The sequence below is a fragment of the Carassius auratus genome, chromosome 5 (genome assembly GCF_003368295.1).
Source record: "Carassius auratus strain Wakin chromosome 5, ASM336829v1, whole genome shotgun sequence".
Classification (NCBI taxonomy): Eukaryota; Metazoa; Chordata; class Actinopteri; order Cypriniformes; family Cyprinidae; genus Carassius; species Carassius auratus.
The window spans coordinates 14,734,823-14,746,224 of record NC_039247.1 but is presented as its reverse complement, the minus strand read 5'-3'; the positions used below and the strand labels follow the sequence as shown (position 1 = coordinate 14,746,224).

The following is an 11,402-nucleotide window of genomic DNA, read 5'->3' as shown; positions in this document are numbered from 1 at the left end:
AGAAAATGTATATGATTGTTGTTTTACAGTGATGCTTTAAAGAGACTCTAGTGCTCAGTTCAGGAAGTTTCTGCCAAAAAGATTGATAGGTCCTTTAATACATCAGTGTCCGGACAAAAACAGTTAGGCTCAAATACACTGGATTTGCACAAAAAAAAAAAAAGAAAAAGAAAAAATAATGTCATATTAGTGTGGATTATTTGATAGCAAATTTTTCACTTTGAGTCAACTAAGCCTTCAATATTCTGAAATTCTCCGTGTCAGGGTTTGTGTACTATATTCTGCTGCTTAACAGGAAATATATGTAGTAAATGTATGGATTGAGAGTACTACACACACACACACACACACATTTTTTTGATCACAAAGGGGAGAATGTATAGTGCCCCTAAAAAAGTCACTTGTAAGATGTTCTTAGATAATTTCACACAACAATCATCTGCTATATACCTACACTGGAACTTAAGAATTTTGCTATAACGTAACATTTGAATACATACATCTTATAGCACAATCAGTTTAACAGCAAAAACTTTAAATAGGGACATAGTTTTTTATACACATAAATTTGTATAATTTGCAAATAAACTTAAATTGGCTGGCTTATTTGAGTTTTACTAAACCTTTACCTAAGTTTTTTATATCTGGAATCTTTTAATATAACATGTATTCTAAAAATACAAAAGACTCACTGTTTTCTGGGCTCTCTCTTGCATTATTGAACTCTTCACTATTCTGCTTTTGTTGTTCATCAGTAACAGTGAAAATCATCATGACCTTCCAGCACCTTTCTCCAAAAATCATCTCCATTTTCTTCACTAACTCTCTCTTCTCTTCAATAGACTGCTTTGCTGGTATGACTAGGAGGAAAGCATAAGGTCTATGAGAAGACAGACGGATACAGAATTATATTTTTGGTTGTATTTCCTCTGTGGAGAGCCCAGAGCTAAACCAGTCAGGAGTGTTGATCACAGCCATCTGCCTCCCATCCACCACTCCCATATCTGCTGTGATCTTCTTCTGGATGGCTGGAGAAGTATCAGCTTGACTCCCCTCTCTACCAAATATCATCTGTTCAACTTCGGTCTTCTCAGGCCCAGACATGCCCAGCAGGACAAGTGTCAGTTCTGATGCAGCTTTAGTATCTGTTTCAACTGTTAAAAGAATGAATCATTAGGGTTCAAACCAAAGTCATTATGAAACCAAAAAAAGGAATTCATTTTGACAATGAAAATGAGTCAAAAATTTGTTCAAATATACTGATACCTAAAAAGGTTTATGGATAATTTGGGTTTCTTCTTTTTCTGTATCATATATAATAAAAACTATTGAAATCAAGTACACTATATTCTATTTTTAACTTATTAACAAAAAAAAATGTATAGTATTAAAAATCTTATTTGAATGTAAAAATTATACTCACAGGAAGATGTTTTGGACGTCCCTGTATCTGTTCCACCCTATTGTGTCAGAAAAGAGTGATTGTTCTTAATATGTACGTTTCTTAGATATTTCAGCATTTTACATTTTAATAGCCTGGATCTTGGACAAAATTAAAACATTAAAATATACTCAAATTATTCAATTATGTGACGTCGGTTGTGTGACGTCAAAATGTCCAATAGACGTTGCTACACTATAATCAAATACTATTGCCTTTATAACTGTCCAAATACAATGTGCTTTTGAACAGTAATATACCCTGCTGTGTTTGTATTGAGCTACAAGTCCTTCAGATGTGTACGAAAAATGCGTCCTCTGATGTCGACATATTTAAGCCTATATTAATTAAGCATAGTTAGTCTTATGAAAATAATCTTTATGCATGAAAGGCTATATTAATAACCTACACAACAGATTATCAGGCGTGCATTTACTCAAATAAATCTAATGCGACATAATATTTATAATAACTTTATGGTGGATGTTGCTCAATAAAAACATAATATCTGCTGCTAGGCACCCTAACTGCCTTCCTCTCTATTTTCTAAAACAATAACAATTTTTCACTTTCTTCTTTCAGGCGCTCTATCATGTTCCAGTTTCTTTCACTTTCACTATTTCAGAAACAGGATATACAAGAAAATACAGTATAATGTTCAGTGAGAAACATATAACGTCACAACTCTGCAAAGCAGGAATGTAGAGCTGCAGACATGTAAAAATGTTGAACGCAAACTCACCACATATAGGGCGCAACTTCTCTTGTTTTGAATATGATTAAATGACCTCTTCTCTATGCAGGGGCGCTGCACCTACTTGCAAGATCCCGGGCCCTATGCATAGGCAGTCCTAATGGGCCCCCTCCCCTTGAAAATATACATTCCAGACTTTTCCAGGGCCCTCTCTTCCTTTGGGGCAAGGGTAATCAGTACTGGTTTTAGCTCCAGTCCAGCGCCCCTGTCTCTATGTTCTATAAATAACGGTATACGTTTGTAATATTTGTTAATATGCTAATTCTGTAATGAAAAAGATTTTAATTCTGTGTTTCTCTTGGTTAGTTTTAAAACATACAGAGACCCCCTAAAGGGACATAGTGGTGGGGAAAATATGAGGTGGAGGAATTTTTTTTACCAGTTTATACCAAAAACACTATTCGCATTATCTGGGGACCTTGTGTGATTTTGAAATTACCTGAATGTATACCTGAATTTTGTTTGTAGACATTTAAGACATAAAGATGAAACATGTTCTTATGTAGGCAAATATAAAGTAACTTAATTCAGTGGTTTTCCTGATCCTGATCCTGGGATCCATCCATTTGCATATTTTGTATATCTCCCTTTTTAAACACACTTGACTAAGTTCACCAGCTCATTATGTCCGGGCTCAATGAACTCAGCTTAGTGTGACATAAAGGAGAAAAATACAAAATGTGCAGAGCGATGATTCACAGGACCAGAATTGAGAACTTGTTTTAATTTATTTAAGTCAAATCATATCAAGCAGAAAAGTCACACGGTTTGATCCATCCCTTCAGTCTAATAAAAAAAAAAAGAGTCCTGAGACGTTGCACCTGCCCCTTTGCACCTTGGTGGTGCCCAAAGTGCCCCTTTGTCAAAGCAAAATTTCCTCAATTTTTTTTTTTTTTTTTTTGTCATAACGTATCCTTTTGTGAATGCCTGCCCATGCCAAATCTAAATATTAGTAACATTTTGAATAATAATTTAGCCGTCAATAAGATGATCCACATGACCTCACCTGACGACGACGACCTCCTCATCCGACGATTCGTCACGCCACACGCGCATTTTTTAATTGTTAGAGGATATTTTCAACACCGCGGAAGCTGGTAAGTGGTGTTTCATTCTCAGCGAAGTGATTTTGATATTTATTTACTTATTATTAATTTGCAAGAACGACGTGATGTGAGAACATGCAGATATGTTGTTAATATTGCTGTGTGTAGCCTGTGTGTAGAAGTAAGGTTAGCGTGCTATTTGAGGGAGAAACGTTTCAGAAGCATCGAGGGCAGAGGCGTCATGCCCATTCAAAGATTTCTGAGCCAAGTGGGTTTTAAATTCAGCTTCCAAACGACAAAAAAAATTAAAAAATTAAAAAAAATTGCAGAATAATATTTTGTATATATTTGATATAATCACACTGTTGTGAATAGATTGTTCAGTGCAGCATCAGCTGCTTAATTCAAATCTGTGTTCGCTGGCTGGCAATGAGCCAGAGACCTTGGTACAAAGCTTCATGATAACCAATCAACGGTTCTGTTGCGCGAGACGTGCAGAAGAGTCATCACTGAAAGGCAGAGTTTTGTTCACTTGCTCGCTGACTGAATTATTTAGCAAATTCTTTTATCAGAAAAAAAATCCTGATGTGCATAATGTAATGTAAAGTGCTTCAGTGATTTTAATGGTAGTTTTTGAGAGTTTCTGAACTCTGGCTAGACTGAATGAAAATGTTCTTTGATAATGTAACTGTTCTTTACTCTCTGTAAAATGAAAGTGTTGAAATAAGTAACTTAAAATATTGTCATTAAAATTTACATTAAATGCAAATTCAGTCGTTTAAAAATATTTTATGGCATGATATGGCACTTAAGTAAAAAGTCGGGGTTTTATGTGTAATTAATAGATTACACTATTTTTCCATATATTGATCAAATAACAATCTATAAAGGTGCAAAACGCGTTTACTTACACGTTTGAGAATCAAGATATTTCCTGATATATTAAGCATATTTGGAATTGTTTTGAATAAAAAGGAAAAATAAATAAAACATAAGCCTATATAGGTTATACAGTGCTTTTGTAGCATGACTGTTGTTTATTGTTTTGTATCAATATTTAAGGTGGACTTATTGATTAGGTGCAAGAATAATAGTGATGGTTAAAATAATAGATTGATGCTGAAATAGTTGATTGTGCCTTGTTCCTAGATGGACAGAGAGTGGAAAGTAATAGATCAGATGAGGAGATGGAGATAGAGGAAGAAAAAGAGGGAAATGTAGAGGCACAAGTGACAGAAAGAGCAGGTAACAGCAAGCCAGGAGACAGACGCTGGTGAGAAAGAGGGAAATGTAGAGGCATGAGCATTTTCTATAGTTTTAACTATAACAGCTGTTCTTAATTATTCTGTAGAACAGATAAGAAAAAGCCTTCAGATTGGGAGAATTTAAGACATTTCAGTTTCTAATCCCAGAGTTATTATTAGGTGTAAATATATATATATTTTTCTTACTTTTAAACTTAAAATTGTCTCTTCTAATCTGTTTCTTTTTCAAAACTGCATCACAGCATTTGCTGCCATATCAATACATAATCATCCATATCGATATGCGAATTGGCAAGGAATGCATCACAATATATTGCTGTATTGCTATTTTGAACCGCGCTATAAAGCCTTGTTCCATGTGCCCCTTTTATACTTTGAGCACCTGCCCCTCCAAAGGTCTCTGCACGGCCCTGCATAAGAGCACTTACTCTCCACTTCTCTTCCTTGTCTGGTTTCATTTCTCCACGCATGAGGATTTACCGGGGTGCGTTTCTCAAAAGCAAAGGTCATGAGTTCCGTCGTTACCAATAGAGTTCAATGGAACTAACAACCAAAGTTAGCTAATGATGCTTTTAATGATGCTTTTGGAAAATGCACCAAACTAAATTTTGGATCCAAGTTCAATCCTTTTTTCTGAGATCAAAGACAATAGACAAGACCAATAGCTACACATTCACAGTCAAGAGTACCTTAATTTTTTTTATTAACATATCCATGTCAGCGAGTGATGTTACAAGGATCGGTATCATAGATTGATGTCCCAACACAATGGAACAGTAGCCCACAATCAAAATAATGCAGCTGTAATTCTATTGTCATGCTGAACTTCTCAATCTAAAGTCTCAATATTAATGTTCATGCAGGCTATGAAGCACAACAATCATCTATTTGCATGTATCTAATTAGAACTTAACACATTCTAGAGCTTATTATAGTTTAAAGTTGCAATGACACTCATCATACTAAAAAGATGCAATCTCCCAGCATCATTTTACTTCTTTGTCGATTGGTTTATTTTATTGGATCATTCATTTTTTTCAACATCTGTGGGGAAAAATGCAGATTTTTAATTAGCAGTTAATTGTTTATACTTTCACTACTGAAGAGACCAGTTTCCACAAGTAAGCATGTCAAAAAATGTGATACTTACCATGCTTTAGGTTTTCATTCTTACTTTCTTCATCTGCATATATCAGTCTGCTTCTTTCAGTGTACTGATGAAACAAAGTGAAGAACAATTTATGGCTCTACTGTGTTTTTTTTTTTTTTATCAGATCTGCAAATCTGACCATCATTTAGGCTATTAATAATCTTATATCTCACTAAACAGTTAAATATACAGCCAGCATTACTCCAGAAAGGAGGAAATATTTGAAAATATCTTCAATCTGTTATTGTAAGAACTCTCTGTCACAGGGGATTCTTCATAATAGTTGTGTGTATATTATACAAACAATATATGTAATACCTCCATGGACGATAACTGCTTTCTGAGAGGAACCTATACGGTTTCCTAACACAGTGATTAAAGCTCTTTGCTTGTGACCCAACAACAATGGGTTCAAATCCTAACCTAACTAACCTCTAACCAATTCACGGTAGAGATAGAAACTTACATAGTACCAAATTGCTTTTTTTATTACCATAACTTTTCTCATATTATAGAATTAAAGCTGTACTTACTGTACTTGATTTATACGTTCCTCTATCTTTTCCTGGCCATATTGTCTGTGAAATAATACCAGCAACACTCAAGTAACAAACTATTTCAGACTTATGCTCTATGGTTATAATTAATCCTCTGAGCAACAGTTTTGTAACAACAAAGATCAATAAAATGGAAAAATATTTTAGGGGCACCATTTTATTTTTGTCAGTTATTTTGTTCAGGTTTTCTCACCATCACTTTGGCAAATAACGAACAGCATCCATGATGCAGATTTTTTGGGAAGATGTTCCATATAAAAGACGTCTGTACAATTTCAAGAAAATGCTTCAGAAGGGGAAACAAGGAATATATTATTAAGTAAAATTCAAATAAATATTTATCACTGCACAGCATTGCTTAATTTTGTCTGCATGGTCCACCCAAACATGTCCATTCAATCTGGAAAAATACACAGCCTTCTAAAATTATGCAAAACTTTATTAAAACCATCAATTTAGATTTGGCATGTATATGTAGTAATTGAGGTGAAACGGGGACATAAACTGACCAAGTTACCAATTATAAATCATATTTGCAAAATTAGTGTTGGCACACCTCAATGAATTAAAAAAAAGAGGGAAGACAATACCTGATTTTTGAAACACTGAACAATTTTTGCCAGTGCCTCATCATTCCTTTCACATGCCAACAATCCTTCATCTTCATTGAAAAGACAGTCCACTGTGAGTGTATTTCTCCTGTTTATAGATCTGCTGCTGTCTGGTACAGTTTTATAACAGTCGAATGAGTGATGGAACACCATCAAAATAGCTGGTTTGGATGCTGTTTCTATTAAACAATTAGATAAGTCAAAAATGTGTGAAAAGTATTACTCATATCTTAATAGCTAAGTAACCATCTGGTGCGCAAACTTAAAGTTACCTGAACATGTATTGAGTTCATTCAGTGCAGCATCAATGTCAGTTCCTGCCCGTGAAACAATGGGGCAGAAAACCAGAATCACATTACAATCGTCCACACTGTGCACCTCCTCCAAATAAGCTCTTTTCTTTTGGAGATGACCTAAAATCTGCTTTCGCAAATCGCCTGACTTGCCCATCTCAATTACATAGTATTTTCCTTTAAGACAAAGAACAGAATATTAAGGTGTGACTTAGAAAACCATATACCAATAAGCCTATTTATTTAATTTACTAATCCAAAATCTGAACTTGAATGGTTTTACCTTGATTGGGTTGGAATGGCTCAAATTTCTGGACCTGGTACGGGTACATTTTTCTCTCTTCTTTTTCCTGTTGAAAAAAAAAACGTTCATTTGTACTGGTTTGTACGGTCATCTAAAAGTAGCTTAGTCTCAGTCTTTTTTTTCACTCTTGATTATCACTTGATTGTTTGATTTTACCCTTTACATGAGGCAACCTAAGCAATTTTTAATTATCATTCAGGTGTTGCTACATGTGTACAGTGATTGAATGCATGGTCAGGTTGATTAGATTAAGGTATTCATGTTGACTATTAGCACTGTCAGCAATACAATGTCACAATTTTCAGATATCACACATTTCAGTTTCTGTTCAGAAACATATGATGTTTTCTTGTAGTTGCAAATGTAAAGCATTGTTTCTATACTGAACTAGTATTGTGTACCCTAAAATACCCTAAAGTACCCTAAAAATGTATTTTATAAATAAGTCTATTAAAAAAAAAGTCTATTAAACATTTTATTTAAAAAAAACAGCATCCACGATATCGATACTGTTGGAAGATGTGCCACATATAACAAAAAGACATCTGTACAATTTCAAGAAAATGCTTCAGAAGGGGAAACAAGGAATATATTATTAAGTAAAATTCAAATAAATATTTATCACTGCACAACATTGCTTAATTTTGTCTGGATGGTCCACCCAAATAAAATGGAAAAATACTTTAACAGTGACATTTTATTTATTTTTGTCAGTTATTGTGTTCAGGTTTTCTCACCATCACTTTGGTAAATATCCAACAGCATCCACGATACAGATCTTTTGGGAAGATGTGCCACATAAAAGACGTCTGTACAATTTCAAGAAAATGTTTCAGAAGGAGTAATGATGAAGAAAATTCTGCTTTGCATGACAGGAATAACATTACATTTTATAATGTATTAAAACTTTTGAGCAGGGTAATTTTTTGCAAATTCAGCTATTATTTTCTCTTGTGCACTATATATTCTAATAAATATTTATCACTGCACAGCATTGCTTAATTTTGTCTGCATGGTCCACCCAAATAAAATGGAAAAATATTTTAACAGTAACATTTTATTTATTTATTTTTGTCACAGTTATTGTGTTCAGGTTTACTCACCTTTACTTTGGCAAATATCCAACAGCATCCTCGATACAGATTTCTTTTGAAGAATTGCCACATATTGCTAAAAGACGTCTGTACAGTTTCAAGAAAATGGTTCTGAAGGGGATTCAAGGAATATATTATTAAGTAAAATTCAAATAAATATTTATCACTGCACAGCATTGCTTAATTTTGGCTGCATGGTCCACCCAAATAAAATGGAAAAATACTTTAACATTAACATTTTATTTAATTTTGTCTCAGTTATTGTGTTCAGGTTTTCTCACCGTCACTTTGGCAAATATCCGACAGCATCCACGATACAGATCTTTTGGGAAGTTGTGCCACATATAATGAAAAAATGTCTGTACAATTTCGAGAAAATGCTTCAGAAGGGGAAACAAGGAATATGTTATTAAGTAAAATTCTAATAAATATTTATCACTGCACAACATTGCTTAATTTTGTCTGCATGGTCCACCCAAATAAAATGGAAAAATACTTTAACATTAACATTTTATTTATTTTTGTCATAGTTATTGTGTTCAGGTTTTCTCACCATCACTTTGTCAAATATCCAACAGCATCCACGATACAGATCCTTTGGGAAGATGTGCCACATATTACTAAAAGACGTCTGTACAATTTCAAGAAAATGGTTCTGAAGGGGAAACAAGCAATATATTATTAAGTAAAATTCAAATAAATATTTTTCACTGCACAGCATTGCTTAATTTTGTCTGCATGGTCCACCCAAACATGTCCATTCAATCTGGAAAAATACACAGCCTTCTAAAATTATGCAAAACTTTAATAACACCATCTACTTTTCTGGACCTGGTATTTTTCTCTCTTCTTTTTCCTGTTGAAAAAACTGTTCATTTGTACTGGTTTGTACGGTCATCTTAGTCTCAGTATTTTTTTTCACTCTTGATTATCACTTGATTGTTTGATTTTACCCTTTACATGAGGTAACCGAAGCAATTAAAATTTTCATTTAGGTGTTGCTAGATGTGTACAGTGATTGAATGCATGGTCAGGTTGATTAGATGTATTCATGTTGACTATTAGCACTGTCAGCCGACAACTGATACTTTCTATGTCACAATTTTCAGATATAACACATTTCAGTTATTGTTCAGAAACATACAATGTTTTCTTGTAGTTGCTTAAAATCAAATGTAAAGCATTGTTTCTATACTGAACTAGAATGGCGTGTTCTAGTCGAATATTACCCTAAAAAGTATTTTAAAACAAGTCTATTAAAAAAACTATTAAACATTTTATTAAAAATAAATAAATAAACAATATACAGCATTATAGCATTTACTCAACAAATTGCCATTAATTAATATACACACTTCAAAGGGTAAATGATCAGAAAAATCATTAAAACGGTAAATCAGACTATATGTTGCTTTGTGCTTTTATCGCTTCCACTTTCGTTTTTACTAAAAACACCAGATAACATAATATAATAAGTATTGTAAAATGAAATAACATTTTTAAAATCCGATAATTAGACCAAGATTTATTAAAGGAGCTGTCAAAGTTTTCGACTATGCAGACTGCATTGGGTCTACTTACCGCTCCTTCTGCTCGCTGTCTCGCTGAGTAAAAGTCCTTTCACTTTGTTGCTCTTGCTCTGTTGGTCGACGGGATCACATGGTACAGTTGGTTATGGCGCCGCGTAGGATTTAAATCAAACTTCGCTTATGAATACATGCATAAACCAAGTGCGTATACACCTATAAATTACGTACATTTACATGCATACTACTGGATGTTCAAAAATACTAATATAAGATACGGGTGCACAGTTACAGTTTTTTTTCGATTGCTAAATGACAGTGAGCACATCTGGAGCTACATGTGCAAAACTCTAACTACAGTCTGCACTACCAACAGTCACCTGAGCTAAACAGTTCACATCACCTGCAAAATTCATTCCAAGCAACACAGCTCTTAACACAGGGCTCAAAACAGGCTCAGAACACACACCACCCTCACAGCGATAACAAACACTGTTACTCACAACACACTAAGAGGAAAAACACTGGCATCAAACAATACAGAAAATACTCACTTTTCATTTTTACAGTTTGAACAATTTCAGTCACTTAATACAAAGTCATATTTTCTTCAAAAAAAAAGAGTGACATTCTTTCACACGATTTATTTACATTTTTAGAACATAATTCTTAAGGTAAATGAAAATTAGCAGTTTGCTTCAATAGTCTGCAGTAATTTACAGAGTTACAGTAATGAGGAAAAAAAGGTAGAAACTAAAAGTACATACTGTAATTCGAACAAATAATTTTCAGGGCTAATCCTGAAATTGCAATCAGCAGTGTTTGAAAGGCAAAAGGCTGAAATCTATTCTGTTTTGAATGTGTGGTTCACAGTTTTGACAGCAGTGTGTTAAACAAAGTACTGTAAATCCACAGTGTTGTGCAGGTTGTGGTTAAAGTCGTGGGATAAGTGTGTAGAGTTTTGAAAACCGTGTTCAAGCAATGAAAAACGAACTAGAGTTTGGTCCACATGAACTGCTGCTCTGCAGACTGTAGTTAGAGTTTTGCACATTTGACTCCAGTTGTGCCCACTGTCTTTAGCAATCGAAAAAAACTGTAATATGAAATTGATACCAGTATACTATATACTATATACCAGATATAGTATAATTTTAGCAATGAATGCATACACACTTGTGAATAACTTGCGTATACATATAAACTTGACGCGTGCATACACCTACTCGCACATAAATGTGAATTCAATGTGCATATACACAACATAAAAAGATAACATTTATCCTATACAGTTCAGATAAGAAAGACATATGCACTTTAGGGGGTGGCAGAGTCATAACTTTGATAAATAATATCTCTTTGGT

At 34.0% G+C, this 11,402-nt stretch overlaps 1 protein-coding gene across 1 annotated transcript; it reads right to left on the bottom strand.

Moving 5' to 3' along the window:
* Positions 1-5,195: 5,195 nt before the first annotated feature.
* LOC113069181 (uncharacterized) lies at positions 5,196-10,116 on the bottom strand. The gene is made up of 12 exons (XM_026242199.1): positions 10,097-10,116; positions 9,069-9,170; positions 8,797-8,895; positions 8,525-8,626; positions 8,159-8,230; positions 7,401-7,467; positions 7,097-7,294; positions 6,804-7,003; positions 6,407-6,499; positions 6,190-6,234; positions 5,657-5,720; positions 5,196-5,550 (listed from the first exon to the last, which is right to left on the bottom strand). The coding sequence occupies exons 2-12, from the start codon at positions 9,129-9,131 to the stop codon at positions 5,531-5,533; spliced, it is 1,023 nt and encodes a 340-aa protein (XP_026097984.1). The 5' UTR covers positions 9,132-9,170; positions 10,097-10,116; the 3' UTR covers positions 5,196-5,530.
* Positions 10,117-11,402: the final 1,286 nt, after the last annotated feature.

What these genes read in the sequence shown, in the direction of transcription:
- LOC113069181 (XM_026242199.1), bottom strand. Translation starts at nt 9,131, where the DNA reads ATGTGGCACATCTTCCCAAAGGATCTGTATCGTGGATGCTGTTGGATA. An exon ending in GGATATTTGCCAAAGTAAAG is followed by an intron (nt 8,231 to 8,524) that starts GTGAGTAAACCT and finishes GAAATTGTACAG; the next exon opens with ACGTCTTTTATGTGGCACAT. An exon ending in GGATATTTACCAAAGTGATG is followed by an intron (nt 7,468 to 8,158) that starts GTGAGAAAACCT and finishes TTTTTTCAACAG; the next exon opens with GAAAAAGAAGAGAGAAAAAT.